At 35.8% G+C, this 15766-nt stretch overlaps 1 protein-coding gene across 6 annotated transcripts in view; it reads left to right on the top strand.

The window, feature by feature from the left end:
• Positions 1–15766, top strand: part of LOC115232135 (leucine-rich repeats and immunoglobulin-like domains protein 3) — a 59601-nt gene that overhangs the window by 3081 nt on the left and 40754 nt on the right. For all 6 annotated transcript variants that reach the window (XR_004997807.1, XR_004997806.1, XR_004997808.1 and 3 more), the window contains exon 2: positions 11789–11999. Coding sequence is in view for 3 of the 6 variants with exons in the window: in XM_036500271.1 (XP_036356164.1) it covers positions 11809–11999 (191 nt within the window). In the remaining 3 variants the exon portion in view is untranslated. The remainder of the gene's footprint in view (positions 1–11788; positions 12000–15766) is intronic.

The raw sequence follows: 15766 nt of genomic DNA, 5'->3' as shown, positions 1-15766 counted from the left end.
TGAGCAGATATCGCCATCCCAATAATCGACAAAAACAATGGCGTTTGTTTTAGAAAAGCGTCAAGTAGATAAGAATATTCTCTGGGTGTTGTCAGGACATATGAAAATTAAAGTTTTGGTAAAATAAAAGAAGTCGAGAACACATGAAAATCGTGATTAGGGATGCTATTCACGATAACAAGGTCGTGATTTCAAATACAGGACCGAGAGGTGTATTGTGCGCAGAACACTTCATCTCATGTTACACAGTGACCATTTCAACACTTGACGTGTAGGAATGGTGGATAGCTGGAAAATGGATTTATTTTCCGGATATTAAAGAATTTCAGCCAATCACATACATCAAGGGAAAATACTGGCACTCTCGTTTAAAAAAAATATAGAGAATTATTACCACCGGGTATTTCATTCAGTATACTTATCGGATAGCTGCTGGAACGTGAGACAAAAAACTTATATGAGGCAATAGAATATTCAGATAAGTTGATAAAACTTATTTAATTTCTTTTAAAAATTAAAACTGAAGTCATATATACACACACTCATGTACACACACTCATACACACTCATATATTTGTCCGTATTTGTGTATGTATATATATCCTCATGCATCTTTATATACCATACATGATTACATATGACACCGCGTAGCAATTCTTTGTCCTAAAATCCTAGATTGCCGCTCATATAATGTTGTCTCTGGCTTAGGTACAAGGCCAGTGGTTATGTTTTTGTGGGGGAGGTGGACAGTCGACTAATTGGACTTCAACACCTCTGAGAAGTGAAAGGCAAAGGTGAGTTCGACAGGAAAGGAACTCAGAACGCAAATAGACAAATCAATTTTTGTTACTTTTCTTTTAAAATTTAACATTTGTATCTACACACACACATATATATATGATTTATTTTTCCCTCTTACGAGTGGATTAGGTAGACGGAAACGGAAAAATGTTCTTTATATATATATATACCTATATATATATATATATATATTATATATATATATATATATATATATATTATATATATATATATATATATATATATATATATATATATATATAAGAAAATAGTAAAGAGTGAAGAAACGACAGAAGGCTTAAATGTTAAAAAATATATATATTTGTGTCAAAATGTCTGGAGAATATTCGAAAAATTTTTTTCCTTTCCTTAAAATGACATAATTTTATAATTTTTAAAGAAATACCGGTTTCGCGTGTAGCTTTTCAAATTTCTTGTGACGTTATGTTTATATTGCATGGAGTTATCGTTGTGTTTATTTTCAGGAGATTTCTAAATAAGGGGAGGTAGTGAGTGATTTCTTCCGGTGTAAGGGAGATAATCGCTTAAAATTTTTTTTCCTTTCCCTTGTTAATTTCTCTGTATCAGTATGTTCGGATGGTTGAGTCTGGGTTTGTACTTTTCAATGAAGAATGTTTCCTTGTTCAGTCTCATTTGTGTTGATGATCCGAAAGCACATTGGTAAAATGGGAAGATTAAAAATTGTGGCAGTAGTTGCTTTGCGCATTTCTCAATGTGCTCACTAAAAGGTATCATTCTATATTCTGGGAATGCAATCTGTTGTCGATGCAGTGTGCATCTACGCCTGAGTGATAGTCCCGTGGAACCCACGTAGTCTTGGTGGCAGCCCGAGCATTTAATGATATAAATTATGTTTTCAGAGGCACAAGTAAAGTTAGATTTGATCTTGAATTTTTGTCCCTCTTTAAAGAGGAACTCTGATCCTTCTAGCAGGTTAGGGCATGTTGCACAGTTCGATCTACCACATTTTTTTACTTTTGCATCCGTAGTTTCAGAAGACAATTTTGCCTTTGTGAGAATCTTCTTAAGTGATTTAGGCTGTTTGTAGCTTTTAATGATTTGGTGTATGTTTAGAATTTCCTTTAATTTTGGGTTTTTATGAAGTATTGGTAAATTCTGGGTGATGATGGTGAAGGCTTCTTTGTTTCTGGGGTTGTATGTAGATATGTAAGGTAGTATTTTCGGGGAAGGTGTGTTGTTGTGTTGAACTTTTCTTAAAGTTTCTATGTTGATTTCTGAAGACATTTTTTACAAAGCCACAGACGCCAAACAATACCTTCTTTTTAATTCATGCCACCCAAGACACACTAAAACAAACATCCCCTTCAACCTTGCAAGAAGGATATGCACAATAGTGTCAGAACAAAATACCAGGAACTTTAGACTGCAAGAACTCAAAAACACCCTAATTGACAGACATTACCCAGCTCAACTCTTAGAGGATGGGATCAGACGTGCAACAGAAATCAACATAGAAACTTTAAGAAAAGTTCAACACAACAACACACCTTCCCCGAAAATACTACCTTATATATCTACATACAACCCCAGAAACAAAGAAGCCTTCACCATCATCACCCAGAATTTACCAATACTTCATAAAAACCCAAAATTAAAGGAAATTCTAAACATACACCAAATCATTAAAAGCTACAAACAGCCTAAATCACTTAAGAAGATTCTCACAAAGGCAAAATTGTCTTCTGAAACTACGGATGCAAAAGTAAAAAAATATGGTAGATCGAACTGTGCAACATGCCCTAACCTGCTAGAAGGATCAGAATTCCTCTTTAAAGAGGGACAAAAATTCAAGATCAAATCTAACTTTACTTGTGCCTCTGAAAACATAATTTATGTCATTAAATGCTCGGGCTGCCACCAAGACTACGTGGGTTCCACGGGACTATCACTCAGGCGTAGATGCACACTGCATCGACAACAGATTGCATTCCCAGAATATAGAATGATACCTTTTAGTGAGCACATTGAGAAATGCGCAAAGCAACTACTGCCACAATTTTTAATCTTCCCATTTTACCAATGTGCTTTCGGATTATCAACACAAATGAGACTGAACAAGGAAACATTCTTCATTGAAAAGTACAAACCCAGACTCAACCATCCGAACATACTGATACAGAGAAATTAACAAGGGAAAGGAAAAAAATTTTTAAGCGATTATCTCCCTTACACCGGAAGAAATCACTCACTACCTCCCCTTATTTAGAAATCTCCTGAAAATAAACACAACGATAACTCCATGCAATATAAACATAACGTCACAAGAAATTTGAAAAGCTACACGCGAAACCGGTATTTCTTTAAAAATTATAAAATTATGTCATTTTAAGGAAAGGAAAAAAATTTTTCGAATATTCTCCAGACATTTTCACACAAATATATATATTTTTTAATATTTAAGCCTTCTGTCGTTTTTTCACTCTTTACTATTTTCTTATATATTCACCCACGTGCTTTACCAAACAAACTTTCTTATCTATATATATATATATATATATATATATATATATATTGATGCATATATGTGTGAGTTTGTTTGTGTATGTGTGTTTCTGTCTTTGCGACTATGTTTGTTACCCTTTCATATCTTGACAGCAGGTTTTTTACGCTCCCCTCCTTAACATTGCGGTTCGGCAAAAGAGGCCAATAAAATAAGTATTTGGCTTACAAATAATATACCCTGATGTCAATTTATTGGGCTTCAAGGCTTTTGATATAGTGCTCCAGCATGGGCGCAGGCAAATGACTTCAACAAGTAAAAGAATTAAAGAAAAAGAATACACATATATGCGTGTGTATACATCTAAATGCGTATGAATATATATCTATGTATTTATATACCTATATATATACGTGTGTGTGTGTGTGTGAATGTTTCGCTTCGTACATATGTGCATGTATTCACACACGCATGTAGACACACGCTCGCTTGTACATACATATATACATACATACATATATATATATATGTATATATATATATATATATATATATATGTATATATATATATATATATACATATATATATATATATATACATATATATATATATACATATATATATACAAATGTACATAGATACACACACTCATGTGCACACACACACTCATACACACACATATTTGTGCGCGTTTGTGTATGTATATATATCCTCATGCATCTTTGTATAATCATACATGATTACATATGACACCGCGTAGCAATTCTTTGTCCTAAAATCCTAGATTGCCACCTACTAAGTGGTTTCTGGATTAGGTACAAGGCCAGTGGTTGTGTTTTTGTGGGGAAGGTCGAAAGTCGAGTAATTGGACTTCAGCACCTCTGAGAAATGAAAGGCAAAGGGGAGTTCGACAGGAAAGGAACTCAGAACGCAAATAGTGAAATCAATTTTTGTTACTTTTCTTTTAAGATTTAACATTTATACACACACGCGTATATATGATTTATTTTTCCCTCTCTCTCTATCTTTCTATAACTATGCAACGTAATAGAATAACTTTGTTACACGCACGTCAGAAATATTATTTAAATATTTGTTTGTCCTGTCCATCGTATATATAGACTTATACATAAACACACATGCATAGGCGTGGCTGTGTGGTAAGAAACTTGCTCCGCAAGCACGTAGATCCAGATTCAGTTTCCACTGCATGGCATTTTGGGAAATTGTTTTCTACTATAGTCTCGGGATGATCAAATCTTTGTGAGTGGATTTGGTAGAGGGAAACCGAAATTTTATAGGTTCTGTTGATTTGGGGTAATCCTGTATATGTTGAGCTAAAGGGTGAAAGCCGAGCTGAGGCGATTTTCTTCAAAGAATTGAATCTTTCAGGCAACGTCTCCCAGCGATTGAAGATGGCAACTGAATTCTGTAAGCTGCTTCTTTCAAGAGATTTTCGTAGTTCCATAAATTTTCCCCCCATAATTCTGAAGTGGTTAATTCAATCATTTCCACTTCAAAGCTATCCTGTATATTTGTTGTTGAGCCCAAAAGTGATAGATGAATTGGGTTCGTTTTCAAATCCCTCAAAGTCGGGTTTGATGAGAAATGAAAATATAGGAGAATTTGTTTTGAAATATTTATCTCACTTGGAAAATTCTTCTTTCAACGTTGCAATATATTTTTGAAGTTCGTTTTTATTAAATATTAAATCGATTTGAATAAGCTTTTACATTTGGAAAGTATTTTTATGTATTGCTAAGTTTATCACGCAAAAAAAATCTGATTTTAACAAAATCCTTTCCAATATTCAAAAACATCAAGTACTGTTTGACCTCTCTCTTGTAAATGCAAATTTTAATCATTCAAGTGACTGTCAGTTAGAAGCATCAGTTTAAATAAACCGTCTTCGTTGTTCAATTCTGGCAACTGTTTCCTTTCAAGAAATATTCTTCTAAGCATGATACAAATCTGTTCAAAACATTACCCCGACAAAGCCAACGGACTGTAAGGACCGTGCGATGCGAGTTGACAAGAATGGCTCTTTAGTACCACATCACACAGCCCTTACAATAAAGAGAAAATTGATAGTACCATCTATTTGCCAGATGGATAAAGGAGACAACCGCGTAGAATGATTAAAAGAAGATTTATTGATATGTTAACGGATGTGTCTGTGTGTGCATCATGTATACTGAACGATAGACATGCCGTCATGAGAACAGAATGTATGCGTATGGGTTCATAGATGTAGGAGACAATTACAGGTATATGTTGAACGTGATGTCGTGGCTGTGATGCTGCTGCCTGGGTAACTTGTACAGGAGTTCATACTGGTTGTATATTTGTTGTTGACCCATGATGAAGTAATTCACGAACAGTGAAGTGTTGGAACCTGGATGCATCGCTTGCAGAGCTGTGTACGTAGAGAGATGATGTTGAAGACGTTAAGGACATGGTGGTGGCGACGAATTCGGAGGTTGTTGGAATGCTGTTGGACAAAGTTGGTAAGTCTCTGGAACTGGCTGTGTCTTTGTGGTCAGTGCCTATACCTTAAAAGGTCTGGAACCAAAAGACGACAGGAGAAAAGGCTGAGTTTTTATAAGGAGAAGTAGGCCAAAACGGGGTAGAGAACAGGCTGACTCCGACTGGTGATACGCGGTAGTTTGGCGCGACAAATTGCGCCAATACCAACTAATCAGAGTAGTGGACAGAACGGGATCCAAATAGCGGCAACCGGATAGCTGTTCCCTTCTACGTTCGAATGCACGTATATATAATAAATGGGAGAGAGAAATTTTAACCGAGTCTACGCTGCAGGACTTTACTGTGAAGTGGGAAGTCTGCATATTCGCTGTCCAGTTCCTGCAGAAGAGACTTAAATTGTCTGTGAGTCAGTGAAGAGCAAGAAACCATGAAGTTAACTATTTTAACAACAGTTTCCACGACAGAACTCAAGCTTTGTGACGAAAGTTTTGCAACTAAATTTTCCTGATGTACAATGCAATTAAAACACATTAAACTGCGTGAAATGTGATTTTCAAGACGCTTAATAAATCTTTTTTTCCTTTCCACCCACTGCACGTGCACCACCAGTAGTAATACAAAATATTTTATTTGTATTAATGGCTTGATTTTCGAAATAATTTAGAAATGCAGTCAGAATGTCCTGTCCTGTAGATGTATTGGTAAGAGGAATAATCAAACAACATGATTCTTCGTAAATACGATCATTGTCCCAGCATCTTGCAACAATTGCTAGGTGCGCCATGTCATTCACTTGAGTACTTTCATCGATAGGGGTCACTGAATGCAGCAGCTTTTTGTAATCTAACTTTCTGTGTTATAATTATGTTTTCAGCTATATCAGTTACACGTCTCTCAACTGATCATGCAGAAGTTGGTATTTCTTGAATTCGAGACAGTATTTATTCAGCGTTTGCTTGATCACTGAACAAAAGTTTTGCACTTCTCAGAAAATCTTTTTTGATAAATTCTCCGACTGTTAAAGGTTTACCTTTCTCAACTATACATTGAGCAATTGTCTAACTACATTATTTGGCTTCATTGTTGGTTCCAAGCATTTGAACAAAAACAGAAGTCCTTCATTTGTAACTAGAAATAGCCCTTTTTATGATTTGCCTTTTATCATCAGCGTTTTTAGACATAGTCTGGTGTCTAGTTTGATAGTGTATTTGAACACTTGATGTACGACATACGACAAATTCACAGCAGAACGCACACACAACTCGATGATTTTGTTGTACAAATCCATACTCAGTGCTCCAGAAATCTTGAAATGAACGAACGTCAAATTTTGGTCCTTTGTTATGCAATTTGCTGCACTATATATTGATAATTGATATGTCAGGTGTATAAACCCTTAAATTAGGTTCTACAAATAAAAATAACTAAATAAAATAATTAGAATAAAATAAATAGTAAAAAAGAATGAAATTAATTTAATGAATTAATTTTTGTAATAATAAAATAATTAGATTAAAATAAATGATATGTATAAACAAAAAAATATATACCCAAAAGATCAGACAACTTAACTTCCGAAGGAGAAATTGAAACCTAAGAAAATAACTATAATTTTTGACTTTTCATGTTTAATTCCTTTTGAAAACCCTACTCGTTACCGCTTTTTCTTCCCAAAATGTGAGAATAATTTTAAAAGCGTCTACTTATAGACGACCCGCAATGTAGCAGCCGATTTTAAAGAGTGTCTTTATTTAGACTGGCTGCTGTAAAGTGGTCAACCAAATATACAGCCGAGTTCGAAACAATAAGCGTTCGCACCTCTAGCTCCCGGCTTCAGTAATAAAGTCCATAGAAATGCTTTCAGCACCAGCTTACAAACAAATTAATTGTGCTAACATTCATAATTTCGTATCAAAATTGTGTTCAGTAGTACTATATTTTTAAGGAAATGTAATACTACCAAATACAACTAACTTCAGATAGTTTAGGCTAGAATAGATGGATCGTAAAAAAGATATGTAATTTAATTATTATGATGTCGCTTCCTCAGAGTTAGTTATAAATAAAATTTTACTTTTATTTTTTGCCAAGTGGTGTGCATGCCATTGTGAATTGTTCCGCGTGCTACACATGACACGCGTGCCACAGGTTACAGACACCTGGTCTAGACACTCCAAGGAAAACCTCCAGACGTCTGAAGATGTTCAGCTATCCTGAACGTGTCGAGGCATAAACAGCCACCAGACTGAGGACACCTCCGTTACTACTGTTCACGACGTCCAGGACCACCAACTTACCTTCTGAGTCCAGGAAGATAATCTTTGTGTTGAGATCCAGGCGTCTCTGGGACAACACTGCCATTCCACCCCGCCCCTCATTCCCGTTTGACATGGAAATAAATATCAGGCTGAGTAAAAAGTAAGCAACGTTTTGAAACGTGAAATTCATCACAATGTATTCCAGCAATGGGGAAATTTTATTCATCAAAGTCTGTACCATTACTATAAACACATTTTTGCCAATGAGTTACAAAGTTTGTTTATTCCGTTAACATAAAAATCTGGAGTTCTGGAGCTGATGGACTCTTTGAACGCGCTTTCAGCATCGGTTTGATTTTTGAACTCCTTCTCTCGAAGGAAACCATAAAGATACTTGAAAAAGTGATAGACGTTGGGAGAAAGGTCTGGGGAGTAGGCTGAGTAAGGAAGAACTTCGTAGCCAGATTCCCTAAACTTCTGGAGCGTCATTAGTGAAACGTGTGGTCGAGTATTGTCATGAAGAATGATTGGCCCTCTTCTGTTGACCAGTCTGAGACAGAGGAGTAGCAGTTTTTCGTTCACATTGGCAATTTCTTGGTAATATGTTTCTGCAGTAATGGATTTTCTGGGTTTTAATAAGTTATAGTGGATGAGTCCAACGGCACATCACTAAACAATCACCATAATCTCTTTTTTGAAGAGATCGGGTTTAGGGAAGCTTTTCGGTGCTTCATTTGGGTCCATCCACTGCGAAAAACATTTTCTATTATTATACAGAATCTACTTTTCATCGCAAATACGGTCAAGAATTGGATCGGTCTGGTTTCGGCGAAGAAGTGACGAGCACATTTCATAAGTTCACATTTTCTGATTTTCATTCAAATCGTGTGGTATTCATTTGTCGAGCTTTTCTGATTTTCCGATCGCATGCAAATGGTTTCAGGCATTTTCTGGCTGACTTGAAGTTCTTTTGCTAGTTCTCGAGTGGTTTTACGTGGGTCTTTCTCAATGACGATCTTCAGTTGACCGTCATCGATGACAGACGGGCGTCCACTACGCTCAAGATTTTCAGGTTTCCACTGCTAAATCGTTTAAGCCATTTTCAAACTGACCACTCACTGGTCATTTCCTCACCAAACGTTTCGTTGACATCGTGAGAAGTTTCAGCTGCTTTACATCCTTTTTTGATGTTGAATAGCAAAATTGCTCGAATATCGCGCTTTGACAGTTGCATTTCAGATGATTGCAACAACGGTGAAAAAATATCAATGTTAATTTATTGATGCATTTGGGCAAGTCTATGTCTGAATTGTCTGTGTGTTTTTGGTTCTGTTTCTTTTTCTTTTGTGTGTTCAGGCGACCTCTTGCCATTTTGGTCTTTCGTCGTCCCTATCCGCGCAAGGTATGTCTGAGTGCTCCGAACAGGGGAGGGGCAAATCTTGTAGAGCTTTTTGGCGTTGTCCTATTCATAACGTTGTTGCGTTTTTGGTGGTGGGGACCGGGGTTGATGCTGTTGTTTTTGCTGCTGCCCGTGCTGCTGCGATTAGTGTTGCTGCTACTGTTATTCTTGATTTTGTAGCCACGATGGTCACCTGCCTCTGTTGGTGCTGTTGCTATTGTTGTTATTGTTGCTGTGGTGGTGGTGTTGATGATGTTGGCAAAATTGAGAGGCTCCTTTCTCTAATTTGTTGTGGGCAATAGAAGAATTTTAGATGATTTGTGTTCCCACACAGATGATACCGAAACCATCAGCTTTCAAAGGCCACGTGGAGGTTGGTGCCAACGTGTGAATTTATGATATCTGGAATTGTGTCCAGACTTTGGCTGTCCATTTTCACCCACAATTTTAGGCCTTGACCCGAATAGTTTTGTTTGTAAAGTTTCCGCATCTGTAAGATGCTCGTTTTGACCTATATGTCCAAGAGGACATCTACCACCAAGAATCAGCTGTCTATTTCTGGTGGTGTGTCTTCTTTTTTAGGGTCAAAGTGGATTGATTCCTTGCCTCCTCTTCATTTTTCTGTTATGTTTTTGTTGGTGCTGATGGTTGTGATGCTGTTGTTGTTGTTGCTACTACTGCTGTTGCTGCTGCTGTCTTTGCATTGTTTCTCAAAAATATTAACAAGCGGAGGTGACAAAATGTCAAAACGGATGATGTAAGAACCTTTATTGCCTCGATTTGGGAAGCCAGACTGAACTTTTTCTTTATAAAATATTAAATTGTAGTTTTTAAAACTCAAAATTCGCCTTTAAGGGGCGAATTCTGGCCACTGCAGCTAGCCCCGCTTACAGCGAGGTGGGTTCTGTCGTCAATAAAATTTTGAAAACGACATTGTAACAACAAATTCTAAAGAAAACTTAGAGCTCCGAACAACTAGTCTCCAAAACCGGACACAGATAAGAATAATAATAACAATAAAGAAACGGAAAAACTTTCAAAATACAAAGACCTAGAAATAGAGGTAACCATAATGTGTAATCTAAAAACAGAAACAATTCCTATCATAGTAGGTGCATTAGGCATGATAAAAAAATATTCAGACAAATACATAACAAAAACACCAGGACTTACAAACACATATAACATACAGAAAATTGCATTGTTGAATTATTCTTTTAGAACAGTATTTCTCAACGAGGATATCAGAGGAGAGTTTCAGGGAGTCGCTGGCGATATATTGTGATGATCAAAAATCCTGCCTGCTAAAATTTGGTTAGTGATTCAAACTGCAGACTCAACGCAAAATGGTCATATTTAATTCAAAGCGTTAAAAATGTTATGAAAACAATTGGTATGAGTTCACAAAGTTCCAACGATTAATACGAAAAAACCCTCCAGGCTACACCCCGAAAATTCATTTCTTTGCCGAATTTCTACAATGTTTACGGCGATTCGTTTTTATATCGTGATTTGTTTATTTTTCATGCAATTTACGCATGCTTGCATGCGTGGTGAACACAGTTCACGTCAAACAGCTGACTGAGTAAAGTTCACTATTCAATGCATGGGAGAAGGCCTAAACAAACACATTATCGATTTTTGCACTTGCGAGATGAATTTCGGAACAGAAATAGCGCAGTTCAATTTTCATTCGCCTAAACTTTAAGTGACCCATGTTTGGTGGTTCTACGATTTGTTGGCTAGGAGGAGATGTGCCGGGAAGTAAAAGACACAGACACACACACAGATACACAGACAGACACACAAGTTGAGTTTTATATATATAGATTTACGTTCATGCTTTATTCTTGTTTTCAGTAAAAAAAAAGTAAGTAAAATGAAATCATGATAGTTCATTTAAGGAAAACTTTGTATGAACGCTTCTAAAACTGGGGTACAGGAAAAATCCTTTGTTACCATACAGTTGCTTGTGGGGTCCCATCGGATTTAACGACCCAACCGGGTTTACAACCACTGCGTATTTAGGGTCTACGAAACTCATGGTTCACTAGTTTTGTAAATATATTAGACCCCACCCCCGAAGATGGTTACAGATGTGTGTAGGAGTGCGTTTGTGTTTGTGTGTGTGTGTTTGGTGTTTTCTTTGATATTATTACGCGTTAAAGCTATAATATTTTTATAAATTTCTTCACACTAATTTATCGAAATTTAATTTTTTAGCTTTAAATATCCAATCACGAAAACAAAAATATATTTGTCATGTGGAACAGGGGTGAATTTTAGTTGCTTCGGAGAATCTGCAATTTGAAGTTAATAACATTGAAATCTCTGACATTTCCTATTTTCTTCTTTTACAGATAAATCTACGCCTGGCAATATGTTTCACCACGTAGTATCATATAGACGGTCTCTTGTGTTGATACTGTGTACGATATTGTTTTTGGAGACTCAAGCTGATTCAGATATATGCAAGATATGTACTTGCAATTCACTTACAACGAGAATAAATTGTGCACGTCGCAATTTACTATCAATTCCACAACCAATTCCGACGAATGTTGAATATTTGTAAGTATTTGACACTTTCTACGTATTTTCCACATCCAATATTTTAAATTCTCATTGATTATGTTCTCAGCTAATCGCTTATGCTGTTTATCTCACAGCCTTAAGCACAATCTTATGTTAGAGTAAAACAAATCGATATGTTACCTGTTGTGAAGTCAAATAAACTGTTTCTTACCATATTGAATTTATAATATATAACATCTCATACACAGTGATTGGATCTGACTAGTATCTGACTTTGATGTCATTTGTCTGAACTTATCAAATCTTACGGTATATTCAATGAACGGACAGTATAAAAACTTTAGTGCTAAGAAAACGTGTATTCCACATAGTTATATTATATCATTAATTAGTTGAATTGTTGCTTATTATTACAGTAATATGATATAATATCAGTTGATCGTGTCACAGAATAATTGTTAATTATTGTTTGTGTTAATTTTATAATAGAATATGCAGCGAGCTATCAGAATCGTTGTGCACGCCAGACAAAATGTTGAGCGGTATTTCGTTCGTCTTTACGTTTCGATTTTAAATTCTGTCGAGGTTGACTTTGTTTTTCATTCTTTTGGAGTCAGTAAAATAAATAGCAATTAATCTCTGAGATCAATGTAAAGGACTTGTCCCTTTCCCAAAATTTCAGGTTTGTTCCTATGGAAGAAATTATTATTTTTATAATTAAAAATGAAACAGATGGATTAAACAGCAGATAATGACGAGATCCGCTTAAATTACCAAATTCTTAAAATACCTAAGTGAAGAAATCAAAATAGTGTTATTTTAACAAATTATGAGGAATTTATTTTTGATAGAATGTCATCAGAAAAATTTACCCTATCATGAACACAATAAACCTTATTACAAAATTATGGAAGGTTATTTGAAGTTTCGGCTGATTGATGTATCCCCGTTCACCTGAAATCTTACGCAATTTTTAAGTAAATTATTAAAATTTAACGTCTCAAGAAATGGAATAGAATAAAAAAGAGTAATTATTTGATACATAAATCATAACAAATACTCTGTTGCAACACATTGCTCTTCCAGGTGATTACTTCCAGTTAATTGGCTTGCATCATTGCATTAATCACCTTAAACTTTCAGTTTTAATCAAATATCCTAATACTAAAGTGGATCAATTCATTCGATCAGATCTATTTCTCAAAACATTTGGAACGTTTTGACAAAATGAGAAATCCTAATGTAAAATAAAGAGAAAAGTTTCAATAATAGAATTCCTAAATCTCGTATAACTCAAGATGTTGAATAGTAAAGTTGAAGTTCTGTTTAATAAGTTAGATATTTTCATCGTTCATAACTTGAGCGAGGTTTGGCACAAATCATTTGACCGTCTAGCAGAATACATCACGTTCTGACACTCGGCAATCTGACTTCAAGTCCCGCCAAGGTCAACCTTGGGTCATTCATTTCCGAGATCAATAAAGAACCATAACAGTTCAATGAACAAATGCAACTATGAGGACGTCGAATATGACACCTTGCAGTATATTGTCCAGTTGTTTGTGATCTGAGTTAAAATCCCACACTTTTTATTTTACCGATTTTGGAGAAAGGATCATACAAGTTTTTTAACTCCTGCAAGATCTCCAATACTTGTGAGACAGATATCATTAATATTCCGTTTGAGCTGTTGCAGGTCAACCTTTACAGGAATGATGAACAGGGATGCTATTTAGGGGATGAAGGATTTAGCATAGGTGGTTAATAATGGGAACAAACTGAGGTTTAATACAGCAAGAGTAAGGAGCAAAGGGCTAAACAAAGACTAAAAAACTAAGGCAATGTATGTAATTACATCCCTTTTTTAAATAACACCCTAAGCCAGTTAAATCACCATGTAAGGTTGTTCTCCTTTGTAGCACATGACTCAAAATTATATCAGGGTTTCCCCACTCTACCATCACCAGTTCTATTAATAAATCCCTTTCTATTTCTGTTATGTTTTCCTTCCTAGTCTATTATTTCAGTCTTGAAGTTTTGGGGGTTTATTTTTGTGAAGAACTTTTATGCATCAACTAAGCAAAGGAAAGGAGTTTACTTTTGCAAAGGTAAATTACTTTTGACAGCAAAGTGTAATAACAAATGGAATGCTCATTGGACAGAAACAAGATATTTATAAATAAAGCTGACTTCTGAGATGATAAAAATATCTTCCACTGAAAACTGATGTTGCAACGAAGGCTTTGTAAATCTAATTCAAATCACAAATATTTTGAACATCCATTCTTTTCTCATATTTTACATGCATATGTGTTTTTCATTCATACTTTACGTGGTGACTTAAATCCGTTTTATATCATATATAATAAAATATCCGTAAAGCGAACAGAACCTTCCTGAAGAAGAAAAGAAAGCCTTACAAACTGAAGAATGACAATTCAATCATCCTAAAAGAAACCGATTAGGGAAGGGTGAAAGCAGTCACGGACCAAGACTACTATAAAAATAAAATATTGGAAACAGACCAATCCTGCTACAAGGAAGAACCAAGACACCCGGAAAAAGTAATAATGAATACACCCAAAAGTCAGATAAATGAATACCAACGTTCGTTCACAGATAATGAGAAAGATTATTTATGCAGCTCTGTAATGAAAGAGAGTAATTTCTATGGATCACCCAAGATCTGCGAATGCTCCAAAATGCAAGGATCAGCATATAAAAATACTAAGACCTACTGACATCAAATTGAGACCAACAGTTGCTGGACCCTGAGCCCCAACACAACAACTGAGCCATCTTTTGGATATACTCCTCAAACCGTTGTGCCCATTAATGCCCAGCTATACCCGAGACGATATGGATTTCATCAAACACATTCCACCCACTGTCCCAGAACGTACTATACTTAAAAGATTTGACTAATCTTTGTACAAATACATCACACTTTGGGCCTGGAAGCAATCAAACACTGGGTAGAAAAACATAGCGGACGGATGGACGAACGCTTCAAAACACATTTCCAAAGACACACGCCGGGAACTAGAAGACAACACCTTTAGATTCGATAATAAACTATATCGACAGGTAAAAAGAACACCACTACCGGGACGAGGTTCGCACACATACTCGCACCCAGAGGTAGATATACATATGTGTGTATATTTCTGAGCATATATGTGTGTATGTGCGTATATGTGCGTGTATGTGTGTGGATGTGTGTGTTGGTACATAGAGAGGCGAAGCGGATACTCGAGGTTGTGCAAGTCAAGTAAGAAATAAACATGAAACTGCTGCCACATTAAGATATTCTTCTCCTCCTGCATCTTCTGTCTTCTTCCTCTTGTTCTTCTTCTTCTTCTTCGTCTTCTCTTCTTCTTCTCTCTCTTCTTCTCCGTCTTCTTCTTCTTCTTCTTCTTCCTTCTTCTTCTTCTTCTTCTTCTCTCCTCCTCCTCTTTTCTTCTTCTTCTATTCTTCTTCTTCTTCTTCTTCTTCTCCTCTTGGTCTTCTTATTCTTCTTATTATTATTCTTCGTCTCTCTTCTTCTTCTTCTTTTTCTTCTTCGTATTCTTCTTTTTTCTTCTTTTCTTGTAATCTTCATCTTTACGCCTTTTTATTTTTTTTCTTCTTCTGTTTCTTTTCTCTTCTCTTCTTCTTCTTCTCTTCTTCTTCTCCTTCTTCTTCTTCTTCTTCTTCTCCTTCTTCTTCTTCTACTTCTTCTTCTCTCTTCAATCCTTTTTCGGTTTTCATCTTGAACACCTCATTTTCCATGTCTCTTCTTCTTCTTCTTCTTCTTCGTTATC

Source organism: Octopus sinensis, unplaced genomic scaffold (genome assembly GCF_006345805.1).
Source record: "Octopus sinensis unplaced genomic scaffold, ASM634580v1 Contig19404, whole genome shotgun sequence".
Taxonomy (NCBI): domain Eukaryota; kingdom Metazoa; phylum Mollusca; class Cephalopoda; order Octopoda; family Octopodidae; genus Octopus; species Octopus sinensis.
The sequence above is the reverse complement of the archived record's forward strand: the minus strand, read 5'-3'. Positions and strand labels throughout refer to the sequence as shown.